Consider the following 16,496-nt stretch of genomic DNA (forward strand, 5'->3'; position numbering starts at 1 on the left):
ATTGAAATGGCTGCATTAAAAATGAACAGGAGTCTCCCAGGCACTCTGTTTCTAGTTTGCAACAAATTTCACATCACCATTATTCTGAAAAAGAACATCAAATCGTGACTCCAATCTGAAACTGATACATTAGAATTTACAAAAGCATTTGATTGTATTCACTTATGGCTGTATTGGTGGAACAGTACCCCTGTTAAGGTACAAGAGGCACCCACTATCTGTACTTTCCAGAAACAATGGAAGGTATTTTTATTTTGGCAATCTTTTCCATGTTTAAAAACATACAAAATGAACATCTATCTTTAGTTGCTTTGGGTACTGTTTCTGTGGTATATTTGGGGGGGGGGGAGTTAAATGGTAAATACGGCAAAAGGTATTGCCAAAGACCTCTATTCTCTTGTATAAATTTCAGCTTTGTGTTGAAATGTAACAGACTGTATCTCTGGTCTCCGTGGTCTTTGGAACTCACTGCTCATATTTGTTTGCTCTGTGCTTGCGTGTGTTTATGAGTACATCTGTCAGCTGAGGATAATACTTCAGGCATCTGATGAAGTGGGCTCTCGTCCACAAAAGCTTATGCCACAATAAATCTGTTCATTGTCACAAGCCTCTTTGTTGTCTCCTCAAAGGAACTCCGGCATTCCTTAAGAGTTCTTTCACTAGAAACCACCTGGCTGTGACATATTAATGTGAAAAAAGGAATACCCACAGTTGCAGCAGACACTGTGATGCTAGATGATGCACAGGGAACATCAATAATTCCTTGTTCATTGAGACAATGCTCTTTTGTTCCGTTTCTTCTGAAGTGTGACAAAGGAAGCATTGAAAAGTGAAATTAAGCACCAGCCTTGGCTTTCTCATCTTCATGGAAAGCGGTAAGTGGAACAGGGTGTGATGTCACCATTTTCTATACACTCCCTTACCGCAACGTGCTTTGTTGCTGCCATTCATCAAACACAAATGTATTGTTCTCTGCAATGGACCCTTTGTTAAGGATTCCTCATTCAGCTTTGGCCACAAAATCTGAATTGCTCAGAATGGCCGGCATCTGAAATTCAGCAAGTGACATCATAAGCTTTGCAGGATGTGCAAGAGGCATCATGACCTTAGGGAAGCCTGTGATATTTTCAACGGTTCCTAAGCTGCTTCTTTTGGGTGTGCAGCCTGTCAGTAGAGTCTCAAAGCAGTTAAAATAGACGATCCAATCAAAATGCAGTATGACACACAGATCACCTGACCATGTCATGTGGACATTGTACATGCACCTTGGCTTATGTTGCAGTTCTGTGGGCAGTGAAAAGCAAAACGGGTGTGCTAAGCCCAAAGCTTACTCCTGTGGCCTCCTGCATTTATACTTGCTTTTATACAAGCTGTTGGTGAATTAGCAGAGAGTGATGTGGGAAAAATAGCAAGAAAGAAAAGGCAGTCACGGCAGTACTTTTAATCAGATACCAAAAATGTTCAGTAAATTATGAAAGCAACCAGTTGCTGCTCAAGAAGTACACAGATGTGTGTACTCATATGGTGTGTGTGCATATGTGTAAATGTCACACACACAGAACCAGCCTTTAGCAACAGCAGTGATAGAAATGAACATTTGCTTTCATCTTCTAATTTTTCAGACAACAGTCCTGGAAAACCAGAACCTTTCAGCTGATTATTTCTGTGACTAGATTTGATTCCACTGCTCTCTGGAAAATAGCTCTTGTGCTGTGAAATGGTTGAGAAGAACTTCTTTAGTTTGAAAGTGGCTGTTTAATGATAATTGTGTAATTCAGGCAAGCTATCAGCTCCATGTGATGACCAGCGAACGCTTTTACAACAATTGTGTATTCTCCCTAAAAGAAAGAAAATGAGTTGATTTGTAATTGTGAAAGGTACTTATATTGTGCATTCTTAAGTCCCAGCAATTTCTTTGGAGCTGAGGGCTAGTTTAGAACCATCTGCTGAAGTCGCCTCAAGTTGATACTTCAGGGGATTCCGGAATAGTGAGTCAGTTGTCCAATGCGTCAACAAGCATTTGTATTATTACTTACTGGTTTCTGTCTTTTTGAAAAATTTCCCAGAATGTTAGGTAACACAGCATTGACATATCAGAGTATTCATAAAAGTGATTGCACACAATATAGTCCTTGGCAAGTTAAACCAAGCCGTGTGTGTATTCATCTGCACATGTGACACTCCCAGATAAGCAAACTGTTCATTCATGTCAATGGAAGGCAGCCTCCATCCTCAAAAGGATGGGCTCGCCAGCAAGCCAACAGTTGTTCCTGTAATCTGAAGCAGAAAGCTATTCAAGAAGTTGGTGCATGCCATACTGCATGCTGCATGCTGTGTTTATTTACTGTGAATAAACCATAGTGCTGATGCATGCTGATTAATTGTACTCACTTCCCTCCTCCCTTGGGAATAAACCATGGAGTTATGTGTGACCCAGAGCTTGTGATTTCTTAAACAAAACACAAATTGTAAGCTAAGAACAAAGCTTGGTTTCCATTTGTGGTTTATCTGGAGAGGAACAAACCATGAGCACTGCTAAATGTTGTCCACTCACAAAAATAATAGCAGAATTGAATTCATCACACCCAAAAACATATTTTAAAGATCGCTCATGGAAGAAATTTGCAAAAATTAAGTTTCACCCCATAAAATGACACACCCTATACATAACACCAAGTTAGCCACTCCATTCAAGAGAAAGGCTCTCTTGGTCCCTTCATTACATATCTTCTCCCAGACCTTTGACTCTAATGAGTCAAATCTATGGCCTTTTGAAGTTGGGGGGGGGGAATATTGTTTTGTTTGTTACTATGCTATTTATTCTTATATTTTTATACTGTAAACCGCCCTGTGATTCTCAGATAAAGGATGGTATAGAAATTTAATTAATAATAATAATACATAATACTTATGTATTCAGTTTTGTTCCATAAAGTACCTCTTCATAGGTTGGCTGTCTACCACTGATTCTCACAGTTGTGTTTATTGTCTCTGCAGAAGAACAATCATCAAGAACTTGAGTATGACAAAAACAACATTATCCCATTATTCTTTCATTTCACTTTTAATTTGTATACTTCCTTTCTATATACAAGCTGAAAAAAATTACAATTATACAAATACTGTATCTGCATCTTAAGAAGTTTACACATTTCTTCAGTGGGTGGGATTTCTAGAACAAATGTAGAGGTGTAGCATCTAATAGAGGAACCTCAGAAGTGAGATTTATAGAAAACTGACAGAAAGTACCACCTTGTTTCAGAACCTAAGTTTTAAGGCCTAAACTGTAACACCTCTACAATTTGGTTTAAGGAACTGAAGTAAATATAAGCTGCATGTTTTCCATCTTGTTTAGAAACACTGAATTTAATATATAAATTTACTGTTTCTTGAAAGAATCCTGTCTCCTGACACATCTTCAGTTTTACCCTTTTTTGTTGTGGAGGAAAAAAATCTGTTTAACTTCCCTAAGTCTCCCAAGTGCCAGAGTTTCCTTTCCAAAATCAAAAATAGCCAGTAGTGAGAGGGGCCACATCTCAACTTTCCAGAGGCCAGGTGCTATGGTATTAATGGCATCCCACGTGAACTGAAAATGTGCCCTAGCACAGCGCTGTGGGTGCATGTTTGCTAACATGGAACTGTCCTTGTACATAGAAAATAGTGCAATACTGATTTAGCCCTATGGAAGTCATTGATGGAAGAGTAAGGCCTGTATGAGGGAGAGGCTGCCTTACACTGAATCAAAACATTGACCGCTTTGGCTCAGTGTTGCTTTCACTCACTGACTGTAGTTCTCCAGGGTTTCAGACAGGAGAACCTCCCAGCCATACCTGGAGATGCCAGGAATTGAACATGGGCCCTTCTGTGGGCAAAGCAGATGCTCTACAGCTAAACTATGTCCTTTCCCCACTTTACCACTGACTATATCATTAGTTTAGCCTGGTAGCAAAGACTTAAAAGTCACAACTGTTGTTCTGCTATGATCCTGCTAGATTTAGAAAAGTGTGATGGAGGGAAAAAAGTGATGGCCCCATGTGAGATTTACTCTTGTCCCTGTAGGATTTTGCTTGTGTTCTGCATGTGTCCCAGTTTTTGGACACACAACTGTCCAAGTACCTTTAGCAAATAAATAAACAGGAGACTTAGCTTGAAATCCTGCACATGTTTTTCTAAGAGCAAATGCAGATCCTATGTGTCAGCTAAAGGTGCCATAAGGTACTCTTACCTCCCTTCAGAGCTCCACAAAATGTATAGCCATCATCCACACCTTCGCAAAGGGTACCTTTCCATTTTACGGATTCAAACCCTTTAGACCATATGTTTACGTGTGCTCTCAAAATGGTTAAATCAGCCCCTATAAAAATTAACACAATAAAGCATGTTACATGGCAACAATTTCAGTTACAATCTTGACAACATTCAATGGCTTTCTCAGGGAAGGCAAAAATACACTTGTGATCTAGAACACTTTCTGAGCTCATTCAAATCCAAAGGAATTTTTACAATGTATTTTGTATAATAATCTATATGAATGAGACATGAATTGTAGACTATTATCCTCATACTTCCACCTCTTCACACACACACAGCTTGGAACAGATAAAAGCTTCATTCTCCCATTGTGTAATTGTTTCCCATATTCCCTTTTCAGTAGCAAACGCAGGATTGAAAATTCACTAAGGATACCTGGCTCTCAGAAGCATTAGCAAATATAAAATGTCCAGAAAACAACAAAAGTTTGCTTTGCTTGCAGTATTACAGAGAACCTCTAAATGAACAAACAATATAAGAATACATTTAAATCCAGGGTAAATTATGTGAGATGTATGGACAAACCAATGGAAGTGGGATTGGCTCAGGCCAAATGTCTCTCCTTCCCACCTCCACATGATGATAAAATCTTCTCTAAAAGCCTAAGGACAAAATGGCTTCATTTGTGAGTTGATTTTCAACATCTGCTTTCTGTCCTTGAGCAGCTGTGATAAACTTCTTCTTCTGTCCAAGTTTTAACAGCATCCCTTCTGGAGTTCTATGGCATAGGTTGTATCACTAGTGCAAGGCAGGGCACGTGATTTTCACTAATACACCCTGCCTCACCTTAGCACCCCTTCCCAAAAAAGTGTTTCTGGAGATCGGGAGACACACCCCTCCCAAGCAGTATGGGATATGGCAATCAGATCCCCACCCCACCTCCCTGGAAAAACCTCCCATAAGCACAAAGCCACCAGTTAATACAGCCCAGCAATGAATAAAACTTTCAGGTTGAAGTGCATCTCGTAGTAATGTAAAGCAATGAGCTTGGTGTTACTTGAAATAGGAATATATCTTACTTGGAATCCAGAAAAGAGTTCCCCGCCATTTTCTATTACGCTTTAGTGTACACGGCTCTACTGTAAAAGAGAAGTCTTTTGTTGGAAGGCCTCTACCTGCGTAACAAAGAAAGTTTAATAATGTTGCAAACCTCATTACAAAATGGCATGAAGCTTTGAACTTCCTTATTAGAGCCTCTGCTGAAATGCAAAATGCAACACACTTCACCTTTGAAGTTAATATTGTTGCACGTCACCCCAATCTCTGAGAGGTGTGAGATTCCTTTGGAATGAAGGACAGCAGAGAGAGAGAGAGAGAGAGAGAGAGAGAGAGAGAGAGAGAGAGATACAACTAAGACTATGATGGAGGGGTTTGCAGCATTAACACTCCAAAACGGTCAAATCAAAGCACATAAAGTTTTCCAAAATCATGTGATAAGAGGAAGCTTGTACAGTGTTTTCCCTGAGGGAAGAGTTTTTGTTTGGGTTTTTTTGGAAAATGTCTGCTGTATATTCAAAATCTAAAAAGCTTATAAAATAAATAAGGAATCAGTTTTGTTTAAAATTTAAAAAAAAAAACACTCCAAAAGGGTCTTGCTTTTCCCATCGCAGCAGCCTTAGATTCAAACAGAAATCAAGCATTGCTCTGTCTCTCTGGCTTTTCCTGATCACTCTGGAGTACAGTACTACAGACACCCATGTTGCATTGTGCTACTTTATCCATTGATCTTGGAAATACAGTAAAGCCACCCTTTTATGGTTATCCACATAAATATTTTTTAATACTCCTTTAGCTAACCACCTGCACTTTCTAAACAATGAGCGCTCACACCTTCCTTTGTGGGCGCCCTTTGCGGCACCCCGCACAGCACCTTGGTCACGTGGGACCCACCAGCTGTTTGGGCTGGCCTCCCTCCCTGTGCTAGTCATTGGAGGTTCCCGCCTAACCTCAGCCAATCAGCACCACAGGGAGGTGGGGCCAGTTGCTTAAATAGGAGGCGGAGCCAGCAGCAACCGCGGAATCCTTTAAGCTATCTTACCTTAATGGTGGGGGGGGCATGAAGTGATGATTCACAACCTCCCCCCCAGGGAAGCAATTCCAGGGTCCCCTCTTAAAGGGGTTTGTATATGGGAGTCACTGGCTATACACTGAAAGGTTGTCAAGTGAACTCCCCTGCATTGCGGGGATATGGGGTGGGCTGCCAGCATATACAAGCGTCTTGCTGTGCACCCTCCCATATCCCATTCACCCTGAGGAGCCCCAGTTCCCCCGACTGGTGGGGCTGGGAGAGATACACGCCCAATGCCTAAGCCAAGGTCTTCCTCCATCTGAAAGGTTTAATAAAGTTGTGGCCAATTTTTATTCCATAACACTTTGTCACGAGTCATTATTCCTTCTGGTCGTCTCTCTGGGCCGGGGGTCTCCGCCTGGACACACAATAGCAGTAGCATGATATCTTCATCAAGGCCAAGTGAAAGTCATAAGATAATGAGCAATCTTTTGAATTGCACAGCACTCTTCCTTGGACGGAAAGTACCGTAAGTAATAAAGAGAAGCAAGAAGAAGAGGAAGAAGTTTCCGGGAGAGAGCTTGGCAGAGGCCCAACAATAATATGTTACAGAGTGTTAAGATGGTGAATGAGGAAGCTGTCTACAGGCTCACAGAAGGACAAACAAACTGGGTGAGGCACCAGCATCTCTGATCTGTGTGAAGTTTTAGAAATGGCAGCCACCTCGGGGGAGGCCGACCCAGATCAGCACTGACATGCAGGGCGAGGGGTGTAAACCTTTATACACAAACACACTTTCTCCTGTGAAAATTGCTTTCCCTAAAGTGCTGCTTGTCACACTAGCATGCACACATAACTTTTTCCATAACATAGCAAATAACTGTGTGTGACTTCTGTTGGGGGGAAATGGAGGCAGGTAGTAAGAGTTATGCACATATCCTGGCCTGGTCACATTCAAATCACACCCCTACCCCCACAGAACTGCTGTTTGCAAATGTTTAAAGAGACGTGAGATGTATGAAAACAACTGAATTTGGCCCTCAGCTAGTATGTGCCAAGTGTGAAATATCTCCAATAGCACCAAAGTATATTAGGACCGAGAAGCAATGGCTGATCTCCCTTGAAAACTATAAAAGCCAGCAATTCATGTTCATGAATTCATATTCATGTTGTTCTCCAGCGTTATTTGCAACACACTCTTTTTTTCTGTCTTACTTAAAGAAATGGATATTGGAGACCGAAATTAACATGTGCAATCCTAATGAAAACACCTGGAGCTTTAATCAGAGGAAAGGGGGAAGTGATCCTAATTATTTCACAAACGCTATTGGAAATTAGAGCCATCTGATACTTTACTTACTGCAGTTGGAATATAAAATGTCTACGTCGTCTGAACTGCAAAGCAGGTGTCTTTCTTCTGCCACAGTAAATCCACAAACGGAGAGAATCATAACAAGCAGGAACATGTTTCTATGTCTGTAAACCATTTCGAGAGCAGGTCCCATAGAAGGATACAAGACGGTATTGCATCATTTTTACTTAAGAGGAAGAAAGTTACGCTTAGTCACCCACCCTCAGACATGTGATTTCAGGGGCTTTTTTCCCCCTTGTCGCTTTTAATTATGCTTCTACAGAAGGTGCGCTACAAATGCTTGAAAGCCTTTCCCAGTTGCTTAAGAAGAATATTTTTGCCTGATTATCTAAACAAAACTACATTTCAAGAAGTGAATTCTAAAAAGGCAAGAGAGAAAACTATTGAACCAACATGTTTGTCTCACAATATCAAATGAGGAAGTTGCTCGTGATCATCTGAGTTCATGATGGTACCAGAGTGGTCATGCATAACCCTGATTTTAATGCCTGCAAAGATTTTGGGGATGCACATATTGCTTCCCCTCCCATCTGTGCCTGTCCTATAGCTTGTGGCTGAAATCCTATAATATTTCATATCACAGTTATTCAAGGGTTGTTGTTTTTGTACTTCCTCTGTTGTGTCCTCCAAATACCAGACAATAAAAATGCAGTGATTTGGCATTTCAGAACTAATAAAGTGGAATGACACCTCTCTCTCTTTCTCTCTCTCTCTCTCTCTGTGTGTGTAGTTTATAAAAGGTAGTAGGTGAAACTGTTATGGTTAAAAAGAAATTCAGAAAATATTTCTAGATCTGAATAAGGTACCCCGACCATTAGGTCCAGTTGCAGACGACTCTGGGGTTGCGGCGCTCATCTCGCTCTATAGGCCAAGGGAGCTAGCATTTGTCTGCGGACAGCATCCGGGTCATTTGGCCAGCATGACTAAGCAGCTTCTGGTGAAACCTGAGCAGCGCACGGAAACGCCGTTTACCTTCCCGCCAGAGCAGTACCTATTTATCTACTTGCACTTTGACATGCTTTTGAACTAGGTGGGCAGGAGCTGGGACTAAGCAACGGGAGCTCACCCTGTCGCAGGGATTCGAACCGCCGACCTTCTGATCAGCAAGCCCAAGAGGCTCAGTGGTTTAGACCACAGCGCCAACTGCGTCCCTGTTTATTGAGATACATGCTATGTATGAGAATATTGTTTTCCCAGAGCACCTGCATAGAAACATTTCCTGTAGAACATATTATTGCTATGAAATCTCTGGACTTTGATATCATTAGGATACACCAGGGGTGGATCTACTATGGAACTAATTAATCTTAAGGGTCAGGGTCCCTGAAGGGGTCCACGTTGCTTAATTTTGGGGGGTCTAGTAGACTCAATTTGACTTGCATGATTCAAATGGATCAATTTTTTGTTGCATATATTTTTACAATCCCGAAGTTTGAGAGTCAGTAGCACAGATGCTAGAAAAGACCCTGATGTTGGGAATGATGGAGGGCACAAGGAGAAGGGAACGACAGAGGACGAGATGGTTGGACAGTGTTCTCGAAGCTACATACATGAGCCTGACCAAACTGCGGGAGGCAGCGGAAGACAGAAGTGCCTGGCGTGCTCTGGTCCATGGGGTCACGAAGAGCTGGACACGACTAAACAACAAGAAGCACAGATGTTGTAAAGGTGTGGTGATCTGTTGTGGAACAACCCCATTAAAGAAGAAAGCAGGGCTTACCCAGACCTCGCTGCTGGTTGTGAAGGGGCCCCCATGACCGCTCAAGCTTCAGGGCCCCAAAAATGGAGGTCTGCTACTAGAATACATGGAACTCCCTTATACGCATTAATTGGCATAACTACACTATGAACTTATAAGAGATCCCAGGAAACTAGTTATCTGAGTAGACACTGGTGCCCACCAGAAAGACCCCCCTATAAGTCTATGACACATTCCTGTCATAAGTCTCATCCCATCAGGTTTCAGTAATGCCTGTTAGGTCATATTTGCCATCCTGTATTAACAGCTCCAATTCATCTTGCTTGTTTCCCATACTCTGTGCATTAGTATACAGACAACCACGAGTCATTCCCTCCCGCTACTTCCTTCTTGCAGTTTCCTGCCCTTTAGCAGGTCTCTGTAGCAAGTCAGTTAGTAAGAGACCTATGGCCATTCCTGGACTAAGATAGCTTGGCCGTTGTGGCAACCTCAAGATGGTATTCCTTCAATGTGCTCAATGTAGGGCTTCCTCCAGGCTTAGTTTAGAAGTTGCAGCTGGAGTGCAGCAGCTAAGTTGTTGACTGGAACATCGCATCAACTGTCAAGGGCATTTCCCAGCCAAAGGAATGCACAGGCAGATAGTTAATTCTTTAGTGCCAAAGGTAATACAGTCACTTCTACAGCTCTGGATTCCTACACACACCAGTTCTAACATCTTGGCAGCTGTTCCCAGGTCTGCACTCTATGCAAGGGACCACTCCCCCTCCACCAGTTTATATACCTTCCCCCAAAGGGCTATGTACACACAGCTGTAGTCTGTGCCTTTGTGGCAACTTCCTCTAGTCATCCCTTTTCAATCCCTTCCTGGTTCTGAGAGACAGTGGTGCAGGAGACGGTGGGGAAGCACCTGGCTCTTCACTTGTCTGACCTGTTTCTTCCTGCTCTAGAAGCTGCCCCTGCCTCTGGCCTCCTGGCTGGTCCAGTTCCCCACAAATCACAGCCCTCCTTCCCCTGGTGCACACTCTTCAGTGTCATGCCAGTCCCTGACACCAACACTATGTAACACCTCTGAGGGAGATTTACTGGCTGTCAGTATGGTACCAACCAGTGTTCAAGATTTTGGTTTTAGGTATTTACAGACCTAAGCAACTTGGGACCAAATTATCCAAGGAACCACCTTGTCTGATATAACCCTGCCCAACAACTTCACTGCTCACAAGGGCCACTGCCTAGAGTACCGCATGCCCCGGGGGTGCTTAGTTTGTACTAGAAAACTGGGCTTTCAGTGCTGCAGCTCAAACTCTCTGAAATCAGTTACTTGATGTTAGACAAGCACCTAGCGTCTTGATACTTAGGTAGCTGCTGAATAAATTTACGACTTCCTAATTTGTGACCCCCACAAATTTATGGAATATTAACCGTAATATCGTATAAATTGTTGGATTTTTAGCATATTCAGTACGTTTCTTTGTATTTTATTGCATACCACATCAGTAGCATTTGGATGCATTTTATAATTCTACAAAATAAAATGAAAAATATTGTGTTAATAGTTCCACTTCTTGGAATTATTATACAGCTGCCTGTAATGCTTGTTTATGTCAAGAGTCTTTAAAGATGTGGCTATTTTCAAAGGCCTCACCAATGCTACAGTTATGAGTCCCTCTAGTGGTTTATATAGGTAGAGACATCTTAGCAAACACTTGTGCATTCCTTGATACAGTAGTCTTCTCAGGATATTCAGTTCTTAACATTTGAGACCAAAGAGGTTTACAGGTACACCAAAATCTTAACCCTTTCTTAACCATACACTCTCCCAGCAATTTAAGAACTGTTCCATCTGCACAGGAAGCTATATTTAATGGTTCTGAATCCTGGCTTGTTTGGAAAGTCATTAACTGTCGTTCCTGTTACATCAGAAATGGAAAACCACGGTTAATGCGGCTTCCTGAATTGTTTCCCTACTTGAATAAAGGGCAAAAGAGCTGTGTGAGGTTGTAAGGAGTTCATGCATATGTTGGCTTAATTAGATTTTCCAAAGATGACCAAAAGACTCTTTCGTATGATTAAAAGCAAGCCTTAAGCTAATCAAAGATGGACCAAACATCATCCCGTTTATGTAAATTCCTTTTGTAACCAACTCCAGTTTTATTCATTTTAATCAGTGTTCCGTTTACTGAACAAACTACTTTTAATGAAGAAAAAAAAACTGCTCTGGGATTTTGTATCCTGGATTCTATAAAAGAATTCTGAATAGTCTGCACGTATACACACATTTTATTCAGAAACATCTATTTCCCTTCGCTGGATTCTTTTGATTCTTCGAAGTCAAACGTGAAGGGCTTGTCATAACCCATAAGGTGATTATAGTCTTGAGGATATTGAAAAAGCATAGGGTTAACAAGCATTGATTTCGTTTTAGCATAAAATGTTGTGAACATCTTGCTGATGTCGGGAACCTTCACATCATTTTGATGGAACACAGTTTTCTTTTCCGCCAAAATAGCATTATAGGTAATAGCTGTGTACGTGTCTGTTTCAGGCTTGTGGTACAGGCGGATGATGTAGCCCTTGGTAATCAAATGCAGAGTAACTGGAGTTACAAATGTAAAGAATCCTATAACACTGTAAAACATAACTTGCAAAGGAAGGTTGTCGACAGGCACACCAGTTTTGTAGAAGATAATAGGTATCATGCTAAGACTAAACATGCTGGTAGAGTAAGAGAAGAACTTCACGCCTGCAAGAGAAAGACAAATTAATATTTAGAGACTGGAAATAGCTTGTGAGCTCATACATCCTCAGAAGGGCAGCTGTTACCATGTTAGACACCCCCCCCCCAAAAAAACACCATATGACTGTTGTTTAACCCTCACAGAGCTACGATTCCCAGCACCCTTAACAAACTACAGTTCTTATGATTTTGGGGAAGGGGGGCAGAATGTGCTTTAAATGTACTGTGCTTAAGGAAGTTTTTAACGTTTGGTGTTTTATCATGTTTTTAATATTCTGTTGGGAGCCACCGGGAGTGGCTGGGGAAAACCAGCCAGATGGGCGGGGTATAAATGATGATGATGATGATGATGATGCAGCCCTGGGCTACAGAGAGTGACTTATTGCCACTAGGCATATCAAAGACCAGGAGAAGCAGTGCTGCACTGCTGACACTCCCCCCCAGCTATCAAATTAACTTGGCAAATCCTCAACTGCCATAGAAGCAAGGCATTCAGACTTACGTCCTTTACACAAGTTTCTGGTGGACAGAGGGTCCCAATTCCCAGTGAAAACTAATTTTAAATACTTCAGTGTGTTCAAAACCAAAGCATAACAAGTCACCTAACCCTAATATACTCACCTAACACTGCCTTTGCCAAATTTCCACGATAAACTAATCTGCCATGTTCAGAATCTTCATGCAGGGAGGATGTGCTGAAGCAGCGAAGAGGCTGCACGTGGAGAGATGGAACCTACAGCAAAAACAGATAAACATGTATTTTGAGTTTCAGATTGTTATATCTACATGCACCATTCACTAAATCATATAGCTCATGGCTAGCAGTGCATCTGACGAGTGAACTATCCACCGCCTGTCACGTGACCCCCTTCAGAATTAAAGCGAGCGCTCCCGGGATACTAGAAAAAGAAGTGCTCCACGCGGCAGCACCTGCTCGTTCCCCACGATCGCGGAGAGGGATCCCGGGGCTCCACGCCACCCGAATCGCGGCCTGCATAGGGCAGCCACGGAGCGCCGGCCCGGCTCCAGGATTCCAGGATGCTTCTCGGTAAGCAGGAGTGCATGACATCTTCCGGTGCCCCGCAGCCACAGTCGGAGGCTGGGCGCGCGAAGGCGAACCCCAGCCCGGAGCAGCATCTCCTGCACCCACGTCCTTCTCTGCTTAAGGCAGATCCAGGGCAAGCAGAGCCGCCGCCGCCGCCTCGGTCCTTCCCCTTCCGGTGCAGCTTGGCCGGGAAGGAGGGGCTGGGAGCCTGTTCGCCTTTGCTCGCTTCTCACACGTGGATTTTAAGACAGGCGTTCGCTAGGAAAGCGGGATCTTTGGGTTACAAACCTGCCTGGAATTCTGGCCATTTAGGTGATAAATCGGGATCTGTTAGTACACCTGCAGGAAGGATTCTTTCGGACAGCAGCAGCAACAACACCCCCGCCCCCGCCCTAATTTGTACTAAAGAAAGTTTGGGTATATTGGGTGAAAAGGCTGTGAGCTCCTATCATTTTTGGCTTTGGACTCAGGATTCGTTTTGTTTTTTTGGGAACCAGAATCCAGATCTAGTCTACAAAACAAAACAAAAGATCCTGCAAGCCTGAAGTCCGCCCGACCCTGCTTAATATCACAGAATAGAAATGATATTCTGATTTCTAGTCTTTAAAGGCCCTGCTGTTTCTGGAAGGGATCCTAAGATCAAGATCCGGAGAGTAAGAACTATGGAGCATAATGGGGCTCAATTGCGAGTAAACTTTATTAATTAGATTTCTATCCCACCTTCTCACCAAGTGTGCTTTGGTCAGTGAAATACAAAGTAAAAAAGCGAAACATAAAAACAAGTAGGTATAACATTAGTAAAATGTTTTACTATTTATCAAATTTGAAAGGGGAGGGGGAGCCAGTTGGGCAAATTGCACATTTATAGAGAACAAGAGGCCACAAGCACATGGAATTGCACTGTTTTTAGTAAAGCATTCTGCATGGGTTCCAAAGTTTCCCATCATGTTTTCAGTTTTTAGGTCAAAGTAGTTTTATTCCACAACAGGGCTGCAGCTCAAATAAAGCCATAGAGCCATTTTATCTATGGTCTTGTATTGGAAAATGCTCTGCCCAGGTTGGCATAAATAACCAAGTTTTATATTATTATTATTGTTGTTGTTGTTGTTAATTTATACCCCACCCATCTGGCTGGGTTTCCCCAGCCACTCTGGGCGGGTCCCAACAGAATATTAAAAACACAAAGATCAAACATTAAAAACTTCCCTAAACAGGGCTGCTTTCAGGTGTGGCACACGTCATTTGAAACAGACACCAGGTAGCACAAACATGATTAGAGGTGGCCTAAGACTTTTTCAAAAGAGCACAGTGGCATTTAAATACTGTAAGTTCCTTATCTGTAGACAAATCAGTTGTTTCCAGGAATAACATGCTTGAGGGATTTGGCTGGACATGTTGCTTGGCAATAGTGTTGTGTTCACTGCAGCATAAATGTGTGGTTTTTGATGGCCCAATATTTATGGTGGGATGGATAGATACTGAAATCTCATTTCCTTAATTGTATTCCCTAAACAGCAAAAAAATGGGAGTATTTCAGCAGCAAGCAATTTGTTTGGGATCTTATGGTGAAGATCAGATACAACATTAACAACAGATCCAATTTGGGTTATAATTTAAAATGTAAAACATTCTGAAAAATTAGGGCTTACTGACCTAAGCCAGTGGTTTTCAACCAGTGTGGCATGGCACCCTGGGGTGCTTTGAATGATTGTCAGGGGTGCCGTCGGCAACATTGGCCTCTGTCCCTCTTTCCTTCCCTCCTGATTCCCTCTCATGCCCCTGCCTCCCCAAGGCTTCCACAGTTGTTTGTTGCAGCAGCCCTGGTTACAAGCTCCCCTGGCAAATGCTACCTCTTGGGCTGGTTGCCAGGAGCTGAGGCAGCCTCGGAGTAAGCAAGCAAGTGGGCGAGGGAGCCCAACCAGCCAGTCTGCCAACCCTTGCTTTGGGAATGGACAGGCAAGTCCCAGGCCCCTGTGGAGCAGTGTCAGGAGGCACCTCTCTTTGGGGTGGGGCACCTCAAGAGACCAGGGGCGGCAGCAGTGACTGCCCAGAGGACTCCCAAGAAGAGGCTGAGGGAACACTCCACAAGGGAGGGTATTCAAGAAAGGGTGAGGGACACTCAGCTCTACAGGCAAGGGGTGACATAACTGGGCTCCTAAGCCCCACAGGGGTGCCACAGAAAGAATGTAGTTGGTAAGGGAGCCGTGGACTCAAAAAAGTTGAAAACTTTTGACCTAAGCCACTCAAAACTACAGGCACTATGAGCACATGTGCTTCTTTTATAGTCAAGTTACTCCATAACATTTTGAGCTTTTGGCTTGAATTTGAGCTTAACTTCTCTTTGCTTTGTTTTAGCAGTTGCAGCAGCAGAGCATTTAAATGGGGGAACTTGCTCCTGTTCAGAAGAGGACCATATTGCACTAAAATACCAAGTGAAACTGTGCCTACAGCTACGCCAATGTGTGAATTATAGGGCAACTGTGTTACAGCAGAGACTGAAGTGTAGGAGTTAGGGTTGGACTAGGACCAGGAAAATCGCTATGAAGCTCACTGTAGACTTTATGCCAGTGGTTTTCTTTTTAGCCTAACCTACCTCATAAATAGTTGTTTTCAGGGTAAAATAAGTGTGGGGCAGGGAATAATAATAATATACCACCATCCTAAGGAAGGTTGGGATAAAAATGGAGCAGATTTTAGTGTTTAAAATCATAGCACAAGCAACAAAATAAGAATATGCCTCACCCATACAACTGGGTTGACCTAGCCATTTATTATAATCACAAAACCTTATAAGATGTGATTTAGAACCCTGACAATCTGACAAAAATTCAGAATCCACTATGCCCCTCACCAATTCTGCAGAATGGTCTGTCTCAGAAAGCAAGTGAAGTAATCCACATCAATTCATTTGAAAAGCCAGTGTGAATTAGTGAATGGAATGCTGGGATTTGGAGTAGGAGTATTCAAGTTAAAATCCTAGCTCAGCTATAAAGATTACGGTGTGGGCTTCAGTAAGTCATAAACCTGTCTCAGAAAATGTTGAATACAAAGTAGGAGAGGGTTCCTTGGGAGTGCATTATATGCACTGGAGAACAATAGACCACGTTTTCTACAGATTTTCTACCACTAAAAAATAAACACCTGGAAACTTTTAAAAAATGTATTAGAAGAAGAAGAGTTTGGACTTGATACTCCACCTTTCACTCCCCTTAAGGAGTCTCAAAGTGGCTAACAATCTCCTTTCCCTTCCTCCCCCACAACAAGTGAGGTGAGTGAGGCTGAGAGACTTCAGAGAAGTGTGACTAGCCCAAGGTGGTTTAGTGATTT

The 16,496-nt window shown here is 42.6% G+C and overlaps 2 protein-coding genes across 3 annotated transcripts; both read right to left on the reverse strand.

Moving 5' to 3' along the window:
• Positions 1-350: 350 nt before the first annotated feature.
• On the reverse strand, positions 351-9,849 carry LY96 (lymphocyte antigen 96). Of its 2 annotated transcripts, XM_083449845.1 has the most exons (6): positions 9,412-9,839; positions 7,680-7,795; positions 5,331-5,426; positions 4,226-4,354; positions 2,939-2,991; positions 351-1,838 (listed from the first exon to the last, which is right to left on the reverse strand). In XM_083449845.1, exons 1-6 carry the CDS (start codon positions 9,444-9,446, stop codon positions 1,737-1,739), a joined length of 531 nt encoding a protein of 176 aa, XP_083305971.1. In that variant the 5' UTR covers positions 9,447-9,839; the 3' UTR covers positions 351-1,736. The 2 variants fall into 2 exon arrangements, with proteins under 2 accessions (XP_083305971.1, XP_083305972.1); XM_083449846.1 differs by lacking the exon at positions 2,939-2,991 and having other exon boundaries at positions 9,412-9,849.
• Positions 9,850-11,514: 1,665 nt separating this feature from the next.
• Positions 11,515-13,348, reverse strand: TMEM70 (transmembrane protein 70). The gene is made up of 3 exons (XM_083449847.1): positions 13,055-13,348; positions 12,746-12,857; positions 11,515-12,130 (listed from the first exon to the last, which is right to left on the reverse strand). The coding sequence occupies exons 1-3, from the start codon at positions 13,259-13,261 to the stop codon at positions 11,682-11,684; spliced, it is 768 nt and encodes a 255-aa protein (XP_083305973.1). The 5' UTR covers positions 13,262-13,348; the 3' UTR covers positions 11,515-11,681.
• Positions 13,349-16,496: the final 3,148 nt, after the last annotated feature.

This window comes from Podarcis tiliguerta (assembly GCF_965153285.1).
Source record: "Podarcis tiliguerta genome assembly, chromosome: 7".
NCBI lineage: Eukaryota > Metazoa > Chordata > Lepidosauria > Squamata > Lacertidae > Podarcis > Podarcis tiliguerta.